This window comes from Colletotrichum siamense (assembly GCF_013390195.1).
Source record: "Colletotrichum siamense strain Cg363 chromosome Unknown KSG_Cg363_contig04, whole genome shotgun sequence".
Classification (NCBI taxonomy): Eukaryota; Fungi; Ascomycota; class Sordariomycetes; order Glomerellales; family Glomerellaceae; genus Colletotrichum; species Colletotrichum siamense.
In genome coordinates this window covers 6,378,744-6,394,675 of record NW_023501017.1, presented here as the reverse complement: position 1 = coordinate 6,394,675, position 15,932 = coordinate 6,378,744, and the positions used below count along the sequence as shown (strand labels likewise).

Sequence of the window (15,932 nt, the reverse complement as noted above, 5' to 3'; positions counted from 1 at the left end):
GACATGTGCGTGCTGTCGACCCATATTATCAGCATGTCTGGACTCAGCTGCCATGGACATGCAGTAGCGACTGTGTGTGTCCGTACATACCAATCCCTTTGGACGTCGTTGTAGCCGGTCTTTCAGGGTCTGTTTCAATGTCCAGGGGTCTCGAGCATTAGTGCATAGAATATCAGGGGACTCGAAGGGCAATCCGAGACCAGTCATCGTCATCCAGCGCCTGGAGCGAGACAACGAGACAGTCGCGAGGGCCAGTCAGCGAGGTCGCAGCCTCGTCAGCCCAGTCAGGCAGAGGGGCAGATGAAGCTGATGGAGTCCGAGTGAAGCTCACGCAAACACGGCATGGTACGATGCAGGCAGGGCTGCTTGCCGCATGTGCGTCGCTATCGCTGTCGCTGCATCATCATCCAGTCGCCCCGAGCTCATCCCGTCCCATCCATCCATCCATCCATCCATCCATCAGTCACCTCCCGTGCCCCCATCCCTTCCGTGGTTCCGTTCCGTCCCATTTCGCTCAGTCACCAAGATGCAGCAGAGAAAAGGATGCGAAAAATAGCACAGGCCCCCCCTCCTCTTTCACACGACAATCCTCCCGGCTCTGGATCTGCCCCTCCTGCAGGCGGCAACCTTTTCTCAACCTCAGCAAGCAGAAAAGTCTCGTGCACAGTCAGACACGAGAAGACGACGGCGACGAAGACGAGGACAAGTTAGACTCTGATCCGTGCCTCTGTTTCAGTTGAGTTGAGTTGAGTTAGATTGCAACAGGCTGGGGGGTTACTTAGTTTTCTTCTCAGTGTCCAATTTGACGCCAAGACCAGGCGCCGCCCACACTCATCTCCCGCCTTTAAATTATCATCACCGCCGTCGCCGTCCCCGAAGCCCGTCTGCTTGCTGCTGCATAAACATTTTCTGTCCCAAAATAAAGCGGCAGACAAGAGAAGCCGGCAGAAGAAGTAGACACCTCTCTTGTCAACCCTACAAAGCGGCGTTTAAGCACACTCACGGGGCCCGGAAGTCGCTCTGCTTCTCGTTGTTTCGCTGCTTCGCATGGCAATCGCCGCTCACTGCTTCCGCGGAACAGCACAGCCCCAGCCGGCTGACGACTCGTTTTTGCCATTGGAACAAACACCCTGCCGTGTCCTGTTCAGCCACCGACTGCGATCAGTTACCTTCGTGCCTAGCTGGTCATCTTCATCATTATTAGCAGCAGCAGCAGTTGCCGAGTGAATCCAAGCAGGCCAGCTAAGGATTCTCGCTCCAGAAACAGAGGCCGACACCCCGGCTTTCAGTCGCAAAAGCACACTTGGGGGATAAGGGAAGGACGGCAAAGAACGAAACAAACAAACACAAGAAAACACCAACCAGGCACCAAGTTCAAATTTCCTGGTTTCTTTTTTCTTCTGAGCCTCGACTCTGACCTCATCCAATCCCTCCCGTCCGTGGTTCCCGCGCCCTGCGTCGCCTCGGACGCCTCATCACCAGCAAAACGAACCAACCAGCCAACCCGCTCGTCCCAAGACTGTAGTCATTTTTTCCAGGCACGGAATACGCAGCACACACACTCTTCTCAGGCACACACCCACATATACACATACATACACTCACATACACACACGAATACCAACGAATCGAATACGGACAGTCTCACGAGTACGTTGTCCATTCGTCGATTTTCTCATCCAGTCCGTCGTCGTCGTCGTCGTCGTCTGTCGTTTCAACTTTTCCCAAACGCACACGCCCCCAACCCCCCAAGCCGTCTGCAGCGTCGATCACCTCTTACTCAGATCGCCCAACCACGCCAACATTTCTTTTTATCCCTCCAATTCTCCTCAGGTACCGGTATCCGGACCTCCATCATCATCGCAAACTCTAGACGGCTCCGGCCCACACCAGCTCGCGACCTGTGACGGTGACAGCGCCAGCTCCCTGGTCACCCCGGCCACACGTCTCCGCCCTCAGCAGTCCACGTCCACGTCCACCCCCGCCGCCGCTGGGCCCGTTTCGCGGCACTTGGGAGCTGAGGTGCCGCCTATTTGTTCCCTGTGCCCTGTGCCTTGTGGTTAGGACCTTGGGCAGAGATAATTTGGAGTGGGCTGTGAACGCTCCCGCCTCACATCACCTCCTCGTCTTGGCTCAGCCACCCTTTTCAACCACTCACTCACTCACACACCAACACCACCAGACAATACAATACATTACAATACATTACAATCCAACACGCACGCCCTGCTTGCATACGTACGCGCGCACTTACACACACCACCACCACATCTCAGCTCATCCTCCCGACCTGCACTCCGTCACACTGTTCACACAGGAACAAAACCCGCCCACATCCCTCCCGTCTGGCCCTGCGGAGAATTCATCCCTCTTCAGAATGGCCACCCAGATCGAGGCGAGGTCTCTGGCCTCGCTCAACTACCTGGCCGCCAACCCGCCCCAATACCCTCACAACCCAGCCGGCGAGCGCCAGGAACCGTTAACTCTCTACATTTCACGCGTGCCGGGAACCAGAGGTATGTTTCATTCTAGCATTTTCACTCTTCTTTGCATTTGCATCACAAAACAAAAATCTCATGAGCGCAACTAACCCCCAGCCCAGACGTGATTCTCACCACGTCCAAACCACACCTCAAAAACGTCACCAGCGAAGACGTCGCAAACTCCTTCTACTACATCCACCTCGAGCTCCCCGGAGAGGGAAACCGACCGTACGAGGTCGGCCACCAGCAGCCTCAACAACACCTCCGCAACCCAGACACGCCCAGGTCCAGCATCGACAGCACCCGCAGCGCCAACCAGATCCGCCGCAAACCCCTGCCCTCCACCGCAAAAGTCCCCTCGCCACCTGCCGAGCCCGCCCGATCCTACCCCCTCCCCGGATCCCACCCCGCCGCCGGCGGCTACGGCACCGCATACGACCAGTCCCGCCCCGATGACCTCCCCGACGCCCGCCCGGATCTGCCTCCGCGGCCCCTGTCCTACTCACCCCCGGCCCCGGTCCGCAAACCCGTCGGCCCCCGAGCCATCCCGACCCCGGCCCCGGATCACCACGACGTCCTCTACCCCTCAGACACCTTCCGCCCATCGCCATCAGGGTCACCCTCGCGCATGCCCCAGGAGCCATCCTACCGCTCGACCTCGCGCCAGTCGACATCCACGCCTCACCAGCACCACGTCCGCCAGCTCTCCCGCTCCCCGTCGCCGAACCGCTTCCACAACACTACCGCCGTGCCCTTCACCCTCTCCCTCATCCGCCGCGACCCGAGCACCGGCAACCAGTGGAACATTGGCCGCGTCTCCTCCCACCAACTCGAGGACTCGGGCGAGGACTACGAGTACTTCTCCTTCGACTCCGCCGGCCTCTCCGCCCACGACCGCCGCCGCGCCAACGCCCCCCAACCCCCCATCAGCATCCGCCTCGAGTCGTCCGGCTACGCAAAGTTCCGCCACATGCCCCTCCGCCAGAGCCTCGACATGCCCCGCGCCTCCACCTCCTCCGTCGCGCCCCCGCCCTTCGCCAACTCGGAGGACGCCCTCAACTGGCACGCCCAGCAGCAGATGCTGCAGCAGCAGATGCAGATGCAACAGCCCCCCTCCGAAGGCGGCTTCAACAGGCAGGTCGTGATGGCCTACGCGAAATCCTGGACGACCAACATCCGCGAAAAGTTCAACTCGCGCTCGCGGTCGAGCAGCGTCGTCGACGAGCCGTACGGCAGCCCTCCGCCCCCGCGCTCGAACCGCCACTCGCGCCAGCTGAGCGCGCACTCCACGGGCTCCATGTCCTCCAACGGCAGCGACTCGGGCCCCATCATCACCCAGCCGGGCCACGGGCTGCGGCCCCGCGGCTACGTGTTCGTGTCGCCGTGGGACGGCCGCTGCGAGTTCCGCACGGGCAACGCCGGCCGCAGCGTCAAGTGCCGCCACGTCCTCCCCAGCGCCGGCGGCGGCCAAAGCAACCCGCTCGCGCCCTCAGGCACGTCCAACTCGGCGCCCGTCAGCGAGCTGCGCTTCAACCTGCCGACGACGGAGTTGTTCAAGCAGGAGGGCAAGCGGGAGCAGCTCAGCGGCCACTTCAGCAAGCTACTCAACATTGGCAAGCCCGGCGAGTACAGCGACGACGAGGATGTGCCTAGCCCGTTCGACCTCCGGCTCGGGCGGGAGAAGGCGGGCGGAGGCAACCGCGGAAAGAGGGCCAAGCTTGGCAAGCTGATTGTTTATCCGGAAGGGTTAAAGATGCTGGATCTCGTCATTGCCGCCAATATGGGTATCTGGTGGGGAGCGTGGGAAAAGAGTTTCTAGGGCGTTTTTATGGCTTTGACAGGTTCTGATGGACCATGATGATGAAGAAAAATGTGGTGATTTTGACGAGACTCTGGATTCATGGTAGCGCTGCGTCAAAAATGTATGGGTTGGTTAGGCTTGATTTAAGCAAGGCGTTGGCTGGATATGCCCTCTACATGGCTAACACCCGCGAGTGTGCTCATCAGCCGTGGCGATATGCAAGACACATTAATTATAATCTTCCCACGCTGAATCTTCCACATGCAACAGTGACTGTGATTCCGCCCGCAATAATCCGGCGCAAAAGGTGTTGCCACTTACTGCCACATATGCTCATACTTGTCCTCTCAACACACCAGACAGCAAGACGTGATACAGTGTTACAAGGGACAAAGAAAAGGTTGCTTTTCGCGAGATATTTACACAAGTCTAAAAGATCCCGACCTGTCTGTAGTACACATACACAGCACGCCAGAACCTCGCCACCGCTGTTGCTGCCGCCGCAGACGCCGCCCTGCTGTTGCTCTGCGCCGCTCTCTTTCTGCTCATGTCCCTCTCAAGCATTAACCCGCAAAGAAAAATGATGCTCGTTTCCTCCCCAAGACTCCCTCCCATGCCAATTGATTCTTTTTATCTGTAGGGGGCGTCGGCACGGATGACGGCGGCCAATTCAGGCTCCCACTTGTCGCCGTTCGACAGCAACTTCTCCTTGTTATACAGCAGCTCCTCGCGGGTCTCGGTGGCGTACTCGGCGTTGGGGGACTCGACGATGGCGTCGACGGGGCACGACTCCTGGCAGAAGCCGCAGTAGATGCACTTGGTCATGTCGATGTCGTAACGAGTGGTGCGGCGGGAGCCGTCGGCACGCTCCTCGGCCTCGATGGTAATGGCCTGGGCGGGGCAGATGGCTTCGCAGAGCTTGCAGGCGATGCAGCGCTCCTCGCCGGACGGGTAGCGGCGGAGGGCGTGCTCGCCACGGAAGCGGGGGGAGATGGGGCCCTGGGGTTTGATGTTAGTTTCGATGCTTCGCGATATTTTGATTCCGCCTCTTCGTTGCTCAAACGCTCTCCCCTTTATCCTTCACGACTGCGTGACTGTCGGATGTCCCAACGAGGTCAATTCCGACCCCGGCTGCTGTTCCGTGGCTCCCTTCCGCATTTCCATATCTCGTCCCGTCATTTCCCGCGCCCGAATACTCCCAACGCCCTCCCAAACCAAAAGAAACAAGAAGTCGACCCACCTTCTCAAAGGGATAGTAAATGGTGTAGGGCGGGCGGAAGAACTGCTCCATGAGCACGTACATTCCCCTTGCCATCTCGGACAGCAGGAAAAATCTGCCCATCTTGTTGAGGGTGGACTCCTTGTCCTCGTCCCACGTCTCGAATCTCTTCTGGCGGAAGTTCGTCGGCGGGGGGCCAGCGGGAGTGGCATAGTTGCGGACGGCGTTGGCGGCCATGAGGCGGTTGACCAGGACGGCCGACGAGTTTCTCGCGGCCGGCCTCGACGCTGCGAGGAACATTGTGACGGGAAGCTGCGCCGCGGGAGGCATTGTCGGAGACTGTGTGATTCTCGATTCGACGTGGAGGATGTGCGACGGCTCCAATTGACCGGGCAGGCGGCAGGTCGGAGGGGGGTTGATCGAGGATCGCGGGGTGTCGGGAGGCGACGTGCAATTGAGGGAGTTGCGGTTGTTCGGGTGTTGAGCTTGACGTTTACTGGGACATTTGCCCGGCACTGGGCTGGGGGGGACGAGCTTTGGTGCGGGATTACAAAGGGCGGGAATTGATTGGCTGGAGGTGGGTCACGTGGCTTCCGACCATCTGCCATGTCGGAAGGAAGGAAGCATCATGATGATGAAGCCAGTGGCGACCGGCGCCTGCTGCTCAATTGGTCTCGGAAGTTTGCATGGGAGTTCTGATAGTACCAAATCATCACTATCGAGTTCCGCATTCTTCAAAGCTTTGCGAGAAACGACCATCGCGCAAAGTCATGTTTTCCATCTCATCACATGACCAGTCACGTGGCTGCGATCGGAGCTAGCCAGGGAACGCCTCGGGGTGACGAGAAATTTATCATCATGGCAATGACCTCCTCCACCACCCCCAGAGCTCCCATCAGACCAGCCTAGCTGCCACCCCCGAACGAACCATCTCGCATCCCCCAAACCCGACGTTAGAGCTCCCGCAAAGCTTCGCCTTCCTCGACCCGTCCGTCTCCCTCGACCACAAACCACAACCATGTTCCGCACAGCAGTCCTCCGTTCCGCGGCCGCCGCCTCGCGCGCTATCCGTCCCGCCGTCCAGCAGTCCGCTCCCCTCGCCCGCAGCTCTCTCGTCGCGCCCCGTGCCGCCTTCGCCCGCGCCGCCCCCAAGGCCGTCTCCGTCCGCTTCTACTCTGCCGCCACCGGCCTGAACAAGGACGAGGTTGAGGGCCGCATCTTTGCTCTGCTCCAGGGCTTCGACAAGGTCAACGACCCTGCCAACGTACGTTGCCCCTCCCGCCACCATCACCATCACCACCACCCGTACCCGTCAAGACCGACCCAATTGGGTCGAGCGGGAGCTTGAACACACAGAGCTGATACGCATTCTTGCCTTTGCACAGATCAAGTCCACTGCCCACTTCGCCAACGACCTCGGCCTCGACAGCTTGGACACCGTCGAGGTCGTCATGGCCATTGAGGAGGAGTTCAGCATCGAGATCCCCGACAAGGACGCCGACACCATCCACTCGAGTTCGTAGCACCGCATCCTCCCTTTGTTGCCGCAGCTGGCATCCGTTAGGAAGAAGATACTAACCCCGCCGAAACAGTCGACAAGGCCGTCGAGTACATCCTCAGCCAACCCGATGCTCACTAAATGCAAACCAAAAAAATGATCACTCTTCTCCGCTAAACCCGTCTCCCCGGCGGTCTGTACAATTTTAGCCCTGCCCCCGACATCGACATCGCCACTCGCAACTTAGAACCGGGAGGGGGGTAACCTACATGAGAGAGATGCGGCGTCTGTGGCTCTTTCAGCTTATGAAGGGACGAAGGGAAAAGAGAGCCGGAGGGCTTTATTTTGGCCGCGATGGGGTGGACGGTTCGGTATGGTAGCCCATAACGCGGCGCTTCCCCCGCGCCTCGAATGGCAATGCGACGCTGCTCTGCATGTTTGACCATGTCTGGAGCCCGCCCGCGTGGCCTTGTATTAGTGTATAGATTTTGTTCGTCAACATTGGGATCCCTAGTGATTTGTCTGTCCTGCACACAAGGCGCAGCTATCCTTCACGTTCGGTGTTATCTCTCCAAGTCTGATCGGGAATGATCGGGATTGGTCACTTGGGCAAGCCGAGGGATATCTACGTTTCGCGACGAACATTTCCTGGAGTCCCAAGAATGGGCATGGATCACTACTAATTCGCCAGGTGAAACCAATCTGATAAGATACAACGACAACAGCTTTTGTATATAGTGGACGATAATTAGACGGTGGTATCAGCTTTTCCTCTTCCAAACGTCTCTAATGCGGTGCCGAGTCACACAGCCTGCCGACCCGTGACAAGTAGACGCTGGCCATGTTCTATTCCACTTTCAGAAAATCCAAGAAGAAAAAAAAGACTCGCAAATGCATGTGCCAACCTAGCCTAACCCTCCATCATCTTATTTTAACCTCCCCATTCCCCACCTCAAAGCGAGTATTTACGGCCTCCCTTTGCATTCATTCCCTGAAGACAAATCCTAGAAACCCAGCCTCGACCTGGGCTTGGAGGTTATGCTTCCAACCAGACAAAGCCAATATATCCTCCATTTTAGATTTTAGTAACGAGCGAAAGCAGAACGGCCCGACGCAGAGCTACTGCCGCCGGACACGTCCAACCTATTACAACCTCCAAGATCCAATCCGTGTAAGCCTAGAAGAAGGAAAAGGAGGGGGGTAAAGAGACGATAAAACTCCAGCAAACTCCCTGCCCTGTTGTTGTGTAAACAGCCACCCCGTAGATTCCGATCCCTTGCTATGTCCCTTGATTTTTGAAGACCGGTTATTTTCGTTTTCCGATGGCGATTTTTTATGCCAATGCATGCTATGAAAGTCGTGGCTGAAATTTGAGTCGTAGAGTGTCGTCAGGGTGTGGAAGAGTCGAGAGCAGACCCGGGGAGCCACCGAGTAGGATGGCGTTCCATCCGTCGCTATGCCTGTCTCCCGGGTGTTGTTGTCAACGTCCTTTTTGGAGAAAGTATCACATCAACGTCCACCGACCGTCTCGACGCTGACCGAGGGTTCCCGCTGCTCCTTGGCGAGGCCAGAGGTAGGGGTAGCGTTCTTGCCGGAGAGAGCGTTAGCGTAGCTCCATCCACCTCCGATACCGAATCCGGCAGAGCCCCGCTTGCGAAGCCTGGCGGAGGATTGATCCTCCTCTTCCTCCATGTTGAACACAAAGGCGGGGTCCTCCTCGTCGATCGGGGTCGTGTACCGCCCGGTGACGGAAGAGCTGATGGACCCGCTCGAGACATGGCGCTCCATGACCCGCTCCCGCTCCTTGCCGATGGGGCCGGCACCGTTGCTGGGGCCCCGGCCGGTGGCCGCCAAGGGGTGCAGGTGCGGGCTGGCGCTGCCGTCGTCGCCCAGACGGGTTCGCTGCAGCTGCTGGGTCAGCGCAGACATGGACTCGCTACCGGCACGAGATCCAATGGGGCGGGAGGACAGGCTGCCGTTGCCCATCTCGTTGGAAAGAACGGAGTTGCGCAGGGGGCTGCCGACGTGCCCAAAGGCCGAGGGGCCATGCTTGTGGAGCTCCTCCTCCTTCTGGCGTTGGAACAGAGGCCCCCAGCGGCTCGGGCTGGCTCCGGTGATGGGGCTGCCGAACTTGGTCGCATTCTCGCTTCCGGGCTCGCCATCGATAGTCCGGAGGGAGCCCCGGCGGGCCTTCTCGGCAGGGGTCAAGAGATCCTGCAGGTTCTGGGGCACATAGTCCTCCTCGAGGAAGGCGAACTCGGCCTCCCAATCGTGGTCGACGGTCGTTTTCGGCATGCTCGCGCTGAGCATCTTGGGCTTCGCGTAGCGGCTCGAATGCATGGCCCGCTTTCCGTAGTACTCCTCGCCGGACATGGGCTGGCTGGGGGGACTGCTGGATGCAGTGACGTTGGCGGCGGCCAGGTATTCGCTTCCACCGAATGCAGAGGTGTGCAGCATCTTAAGCGTCTCGGAGGTTCGGGAATCCTTGGCGTTGTTCAGCGAAGGGGAGGGCGACTCGAGGCCGAACTTTGACGGGACGGACGAGGGCCAAGGACCGCCGGGGAAGAGGGCGGCGTTGGAGATGCCCTGGGAATCGAAGGAGGCGGGCAGGGGCGCATCGAGGACGGACAAGCCCTTGGCGTTGATGGGCGAGAGGCCGAGGCCGAATCGGGATGCTTCGTCGTCGCGCGGGGAGCCGTAGTTCGAACCGGGGTGGGAGTAGGTGGTGTCGATGGTGGGCAAGCCATTCTCGACGCTGGGCTGGCGGCCCAGCTGGTGCTGCCGTTCGTCACCGTAGGGATAGGCGGAGCCGTACGAGGGGGCACCCTCGCGGTAGAGGCCCGAGGTGAGGGCGCTCGTCGGGTGGTATCCGGCAGCGGAGGTGGGGTTGATTCGGCCGCCGAGGGTTATGGGAGAGGTGCCGATGGTGACGCCATTCTTGCCGTAGTTGATGCGGCGGCCGTCGGGAAGAACGTGGATATTAGCGCATTTCGGACCGAACTTGCAATTGCCCTGCGACGATTGTTAGAATAGCGACGGTGGAAGACGCAAGACATGGGTGATTGAATGTGACATGTCGCCGGGATGGCGGGCACGGGCGTAGAGGCAGGAGAATGGTCTGTGTGACCGAGGGGCAGAGCGAGATTGCGGAGGTAGGAGGGGCTGGGGGGTGAGGGGGCGCATGGGCGACATTTCGCGATGTTTTCCGCTCGTCGGGAGGAGGCAACGCAACGCAACGCACCTTTGCAAAGTATTTGCATATGTTCTCGGCGGCAGCCCCTAGATCGTGAGAAAACGGGCAGGCATTGCCGGCCTGGCAGGCGCCTTGACGAAAGAATTTGCATGGGACGTGGGAGGTGTCTGTAGGGCAGAGGCGAGACAGGTCAGCCATAGACAGAGAAGAGAGACAGATAGACAGAGATAAAGACTGAGAGAGAGATTGACGCAGGCGGGGGAGGGGAGGAATGTTGCTCAAGGACGGGTGCGGTGCGACGTGTTGCAGAGGAAGCGAGACGGGGGCGGCGGCATTGAATGACGAGACAGCTGGCATGGCGGAGGGTCGATTTAGAGGGCGAGGGTATCGTGAGCCATCGTCGACGTTTGCAGACAATGCACCGTGCCATACACCGACACCAACACCGACACCAACACCGACATCGTCACCGACAACCTAGACAGAGAGACGAAAAAGAGAGAGGACGAAAGAGAGTGGTGACATACTGGGTGGGCTGCGCGGGCCGTCAAACCTGTGAGCGGCGGCGACAGCGGCAGAGCCGGCAGCGGGGGACGCGACTGACGGCATCGGGCTCATCATGGGGCTGGAGTGGCCATTCTGGGATTGTGTTTGCTGCTGCTGCTGCTGCTGCTGCTGTGGCTGTTGCTGCTGTTGCTGCTGGTGTTGGAGGTTGAGGCTGCCATTGCGCGCATGGCGATAGTCGGAGCCGTTGGTCGAGGGCATCTTGGGGGGAGGAGATCGACGACGACGACAACGACGACGACGATGATGTGGAGGAGGGAAGAGAGCGGCGGCGGTGATGGTTATGGTGGAGGAAAGGTTGGACGAGGCACCGGTTGAAAAGTCGCGGGCTGCCCAGGCGGGACGAGAGGGGAAAAGTGGAGTGGGACGCCCTGTAGCAGCAGCAGGTGGTGGCGCCCGGGGGAAGGGAGGGGGTCGGTCCAGCGCTGGTGATAGCGGGCGGACAGCGCTGTGGCCGGGCAGATTGGTAGTGGAACGACACTGGACACGCACTCAACTGACTGGCGCTGGGCTGTTGTCCTGCTTGAAGGGACGAAGGCGAACCGACAAGATGGTCTTTGGTACCTGGCTCTCAAAAACAAGAGGAAGGGCGGCGAGCGAGAGACAGTCTAGACCAGTCCGCGCCGTCGGTACCTGGGCACGCAATGTGCGTAGGGACAGGGTGTGCGTGAGTGTGTGTGTGAGTGAGCGTGTGTGTGTGTGAGGATGCTGGTGGAGGGGAGGGGGAGGAGCGAGGATGACGGCAGGCAAGCAGGATGATGAGCAGCGACCAGGGTGAGGGAGAAGCAGCCCGAGAGAGGACGACGCTGCACTAGACCGAATCGTCCAAGTAAGTACCTGGGGGTGAGGTCGCCGGTACGATCGGTGCGGGCGGCAAAGGCGGTGGTGGTTCAAGGATGTATGTGGTAGATGGGAGGAGGTGGCCCCTCGATCAGACGCGGGTTTGGCTGCTTTGGCTCGGAAGAAGACGACGGCGATGATGAGGGGGGAGATGAGGAGCACACAACGGCTTGTTGTTGGTGCTGATGCTGATGTCGATGAGGAGGAGGAGGATGATGATGATTGTAATGTCAATGTTGTTGTCGTTGTTGTCGCTACTGATGCAATAAGTCCCAAAGTCTATCACAAGACGAGGGACGAAGGAGCCAGCACCAAGACCAATGGAAACCAAAACCGGGGTCGATGCTGCAGCTGAAGCCGTGCTGCGACCGAAGTGTTGAATGTCTCGAGTCAGCCACTCAGTGCGGTTCCCTCTGCTGCGATGAGACGAGAACCTGTATGGATGGCAACCCGACGACGCAAAGACAGAGTCAGAGAGAGGTCGATCGACGCCCTTGGAGAGAATACCCGCAAGAAGAGGGAATCAACCAGTGTCGGCAACAACCACAACAAGTGCAATGTGATGCAGTGTAGTGTAAATGCGTAGTGTCTAAGGTAGTGTGTGGTGCCGGTGTATGAGGCGGCACACGGGGGCGGGGCGCGGCGCTTTCTGTATGGAAGCGCAGCCAAAAGACGATCGATGCCTTTGGCTAACAAAGGTAGCGCCGTGCTGGACTCGATATCCGTTGCTTTGTACTTTGTCAAGGACAGCAGGCGGGCCAAGCAGGGTAAGAAGGTACCGAGTGAGCGATGTGCATCTGATGCGACGCGATGTCTCCCTCTTATGCCTGGTCTGCGGGCGGATAGACGGTGCGGACGGGCGGCCGGGCGGGATGCCCAACGCAGGTAGATACCCAGACAGATAGATATACACACGATAAGGATTCGAGGAACCCCAGGATGTTGGCCGATGGCTGTGAAGACGGGGGCCTTTTGGAGACCTAGCTATTTTGGCGGGTGGCGCGAGTAAGAAAAGTGTAAGAAGAAGAATGTCCACAGAGATCGGATGGACTGAATGTGAAGAAGAAGAACAACAACAGTAATAGCAACACGAGAGTGAGCCCGATGATGGCGGGAGCTGATACCAAGATACCGCGAGATGAGGCAATCGGCGAATCAGCTGCGTGCTCTATGCCGTGCCTGGGCCTGCGAGGTTGGAGATTAGATCAAATGGACAAGACAGGCGACCTACATCCCCCCCCCCCCCCCGTCTATCCATGTAGCCATGTAAGGTAGGTACACTTGGTTCAGAGAGAGAGAATCCCCGCCGGTTCAGTGGTCATGTACGTACCCAGACACGGAAATGCTCGTCGACTGCCGGTTACCTGACCTGGCCTTGCCTTGATTTGCCTTGCCTTTCTTTGCTTTGCTTTGCCTTTCTTTAATCCAGGCGGCAAAATGGACTGCGTATCTAACGGACGGGCGCCGCTGTGGGGGTTCGACCGTCGCTGTCGCTGCTGGCTCGGCCGACGCTCTGCTCAGGGGTCATCTCCCACCGCTGGTGGCGTCTTGTCTTTCTTGAGGGGGGCCGACGAATGGCAGCAGACTGGGGACGGTGAGGAAACGGATGACTGGAGGTCGAGTATGCCTAGCTACCCCAAGTGTTTGTTGGTCTTGGGTCCAGGTGATGTGAGTTGATGGTATGGTATGGGCGAGGCGAGACGAGGCGCAGACGGGAGCTGGCGGCCACTTCAACGGCGCTGGGCTAGGCACCTCCTATTAATAATTCGACTTTGGTCGTCGTTGACAAAGTGAAGAGGCAGCAAGATGGAAAGAAGGGTTTATACAAGCTCAACCATGACTTTCGGCACACACGGGAGCGTCCTCATCATATAAGTGAGCCAGCCTCCACCGCAGACGCGTTCGCCTCAGCAACCCCCCTGCCCGTCAAACACGGGGGGTCGCTCTCTCACTCGCTCACCTTGACTTACATGCATCAGTTCTGATCAAGGGACCATCGTCATGTCTCTTCTCACACTCGGCCTCGCCTGGAAACCCACACAATACTTCACGTCATTGCAAGTCATGTATCCAGAGCCGTGATACCCAGCCCGTGAGTACACGCCTCTCCGTAGACATCGCGAGTACCCTCTTTTTGCCCATGTCCATGCCCATGCCGCCCATCCACTCGCTCGCCATTGCCTTCCTTGCCTTGTCCGCCAAGCCATACCGCATGCCGTGTTAGTCGAGCCTCACTCCGCGGTGGCTAAGACATTTTCTTCTCGTACGAGCAAACATCAATGTCATGTCCATGACCCGTCGGCGGTATTCCTCGCGGTGCAGCCTACATACGTGCATCAGACCCTCGTCGATGTCTCTTATGCCTGCCCACTCCCCGACCGGCCCCTCAACTCGACCCCTCACCACCATAACAGCATCACCACCACTACCACCACCACCACCACCACCATTACCACCATCCTCCAGACCAAGAGACCCAAGGTGGCGTGCCTCCATCACGCGGCGGCCCCATGATGCCCCGGCGCACCAAAGTTGCTCCATGCCCTCGCCCTCTCTCTCCCTTTCTCTGCTCCCCTCAACCATCGAATCCCGTACTGCAGCACCGGGACAGCAGCGCCCTCCAGCATCCAAAGCCCGATCTGTGAGTTTCCGGGGAGGGTGACGAGGGCTTGGTTGTGATGGAGGACGCCACCAATGTTGTAGCGGACTGGGTGGAATTCAAGGCCATCGCCATTGGGGGAAACGGTCGAGGGAGAATAAAAAAACGGTCAGCCGTGCTGTTGGAGTGTGGTTGGAATGCGGTCGCGATCCTCGACCTATCCCGCACCCTCCGTCACTGCCGGAGTTCGGGAAGAGACGAGCCAAGTAGAGGTGTCGTCGGCAAGGGGTGGATGAGAGAGAGAGAGAGAGGGCGTGAGATGGACGAACTGGGGTGAGCGGTTGGATCGTCCTTCAACTCCCGGGCATTCACACCATCACCACGCTGGGGTTCAAAAGAGCCGTGGTGATTGACCATCAGAGTTGATGATTCCGGACCATCTATCGGACTTGGCTTGGATGATTCTGGCGAACATCTTGTCCCATCCGGGAAGGACCCTTGACCGAGGTTCCCTCTGCCAGACATTTGAGGCCAACCACCGCCTTCCACCGCATGTCATTCTCAATTCCCATTCCAAATGACCTTGACTGCATACTGCGACGGCATCCAACCCACATACACATAGCAAAGACTCCACGCAAATGCGGGCTGGATGGGGTTGACGCCGTTTGGCTGTCTGTGAGACGGTCCACCAAGGTAGAGTAAACTCTGTGACACGACGAATTGGCGCCCAGTATTTTGGGAACTCTCCGGGCGTCTCAAACCTCTGCTCCTGTACGACATCGGTCATTTTGTGTCTTTCTTTTTCTTCTGTCTCTACTTCGTGAACCAACACGCTCTGTCCCCGCCTCTTCACGGCTTGCCGTGCTGCGTGCGCATGTAGGCCGTATGTCGACTTTCGTACGATGATGATGTGCGTTTACGGACCAAGACACACGAGACTCTAAAGCAATCTCAAATACCCCGTTCCAGAAGAGACCAAGACAGACTCAGATCTGGGTTCACCTTGGGCGTCTGGCTGGTGGAAATATCCGGGCCTAATGCGCAAGCCATCGTCAGCGACATCGCCAATCAAGGCGCCTACCGGCCATCTTGGAGCTGCAGGTCTCTATCTCGTCCGCTTGCTTTTTCGCATCTCTGATCTCGCATCCGCCGCCGCGTCGACATACCCTACCTGCCTACCTGCCTACCTACCTGCGCCCATCGCAAATGGCAGATCCGTCCCGGTGTCTCGCCCGTCTCTGCCTGTCCAGCGTCACGGGTTCGTATCCCAAGGCTAATACATACCTACATGCCTACATACCTGCATGCTGCGCGTAGGTACAACCCCAGCCCGGGGTCCCATCGATAGACATCAACACTAAACAACCTCACGTCGAGAGTCGCATCGAGACCGTCACTCGTCGATCGCCAGTCGCCAGTACGCCCGCGATGTCAAGTCAAAACGGGGGACGACCATGCACACAAAGCACCCGCAGTGATCTCAACTCTGGCTTGCCTAACCTACCATCTCGGGCAAGGCGCAGACCGCGCGAGTACGCAGCAGTCGTCGTCGCCGCTCCAGCGTTGCAGCTGTGCGACGTCAAACGCAACGCGACGCGATGCTCCCACCCATCATCCACCATCCTCCCCTCCCCTCCCCCACGGAGACACACCCGCAGCTTGCACTCACTCGTACACAGATTGGCCTACCTTAGCATACACAAGCGCACATGGGGGACTGACTCTACGTACC

The 15,932-nt window shown here is 58.7% G+C and overlaps 4 protein-coding genes across 4 annotated transcripts; 2 read left to right on the top strand and 2 right to left on the bottom strand.

Moving 5' to 3' along the window:
• Positions 1-2,377: 2,377 nt before the first annotated feature.
• Positions 2,378-4,302, top strand: CGCS363_v007651 (uncharacterized protein; the record flags this gene model as incomplete). The annotated part of the gene is made up of 2 exons (XM_036639500.1): positions 2,378-2,516; positions 2,603-4,302. 2 exons carry the CDS (start codon positions 2,378-2,380, stop codon positions 4,300-4,302), a joined length of 1,839 nt encoding a protein of 612 aa, XP_036495909.1.
• A 612-nt stretch (positions 4,303-4,914) lies between these two features.
• On the bottom strand, positions 4,915-5,833 carry CGCS363_v007650 (NADH-ubiquinone oxidoreductase 23 kDa subunit; the record flags this gene model as incomplete). The annotated part of the gene is made up of 2 exons (XM_036639499.1): positions 4,915-5,283; positions 5,525-5,833. 2 exons carry the CDS (start codon positions 5,831-5,833, stop codon positions 4,915-4,917), a joined length of 678 nt encoding a protein of 225 aa, XP_036495908.1.
• A 688-nt stretch (positions 5,834-6,521) lies between these two features.
• CGCS363_v007649 (Acyl carrier protein) lies at positions 6,522-7,142 on the top strand (the record flags this gene model as incomplete). The annotated part of the gene is made up of 3 exons (XM_036639498.1): positions 6,522-6,767; positions 6,889-7,018; positions 7,096-7,142. 3 exons carry the CDS (start codon positions 6,522-6,524, stop codon positions 7,140-7,142), a joined length of 423 nt encoding a protein of 140 aa, XP_036496752.1.
• A 1,368-nt stretch (positions 7,143-8,510) lies between these two features.
• On the bottom strand, positions 8,511-10,959 carry cps3 (the record flags this gene model as incomplete). Its single annotated transcript, XM_036639497.1, has 3 exons — positions 8,511-10,013; positions 10,243-10,280; positions 10,722-10,959. The coding sequence occupies 3 exons, from the start codon at positions 10,957-10,959 to the stop codon at positions 8,511-8,513; spliced, it is 1,779 nt and encodes a 592-aa protein (XP_036496753.1).
• Between the last annotated feature and the right edge of the window lie 4,973 nt (positions 10,960-15,932).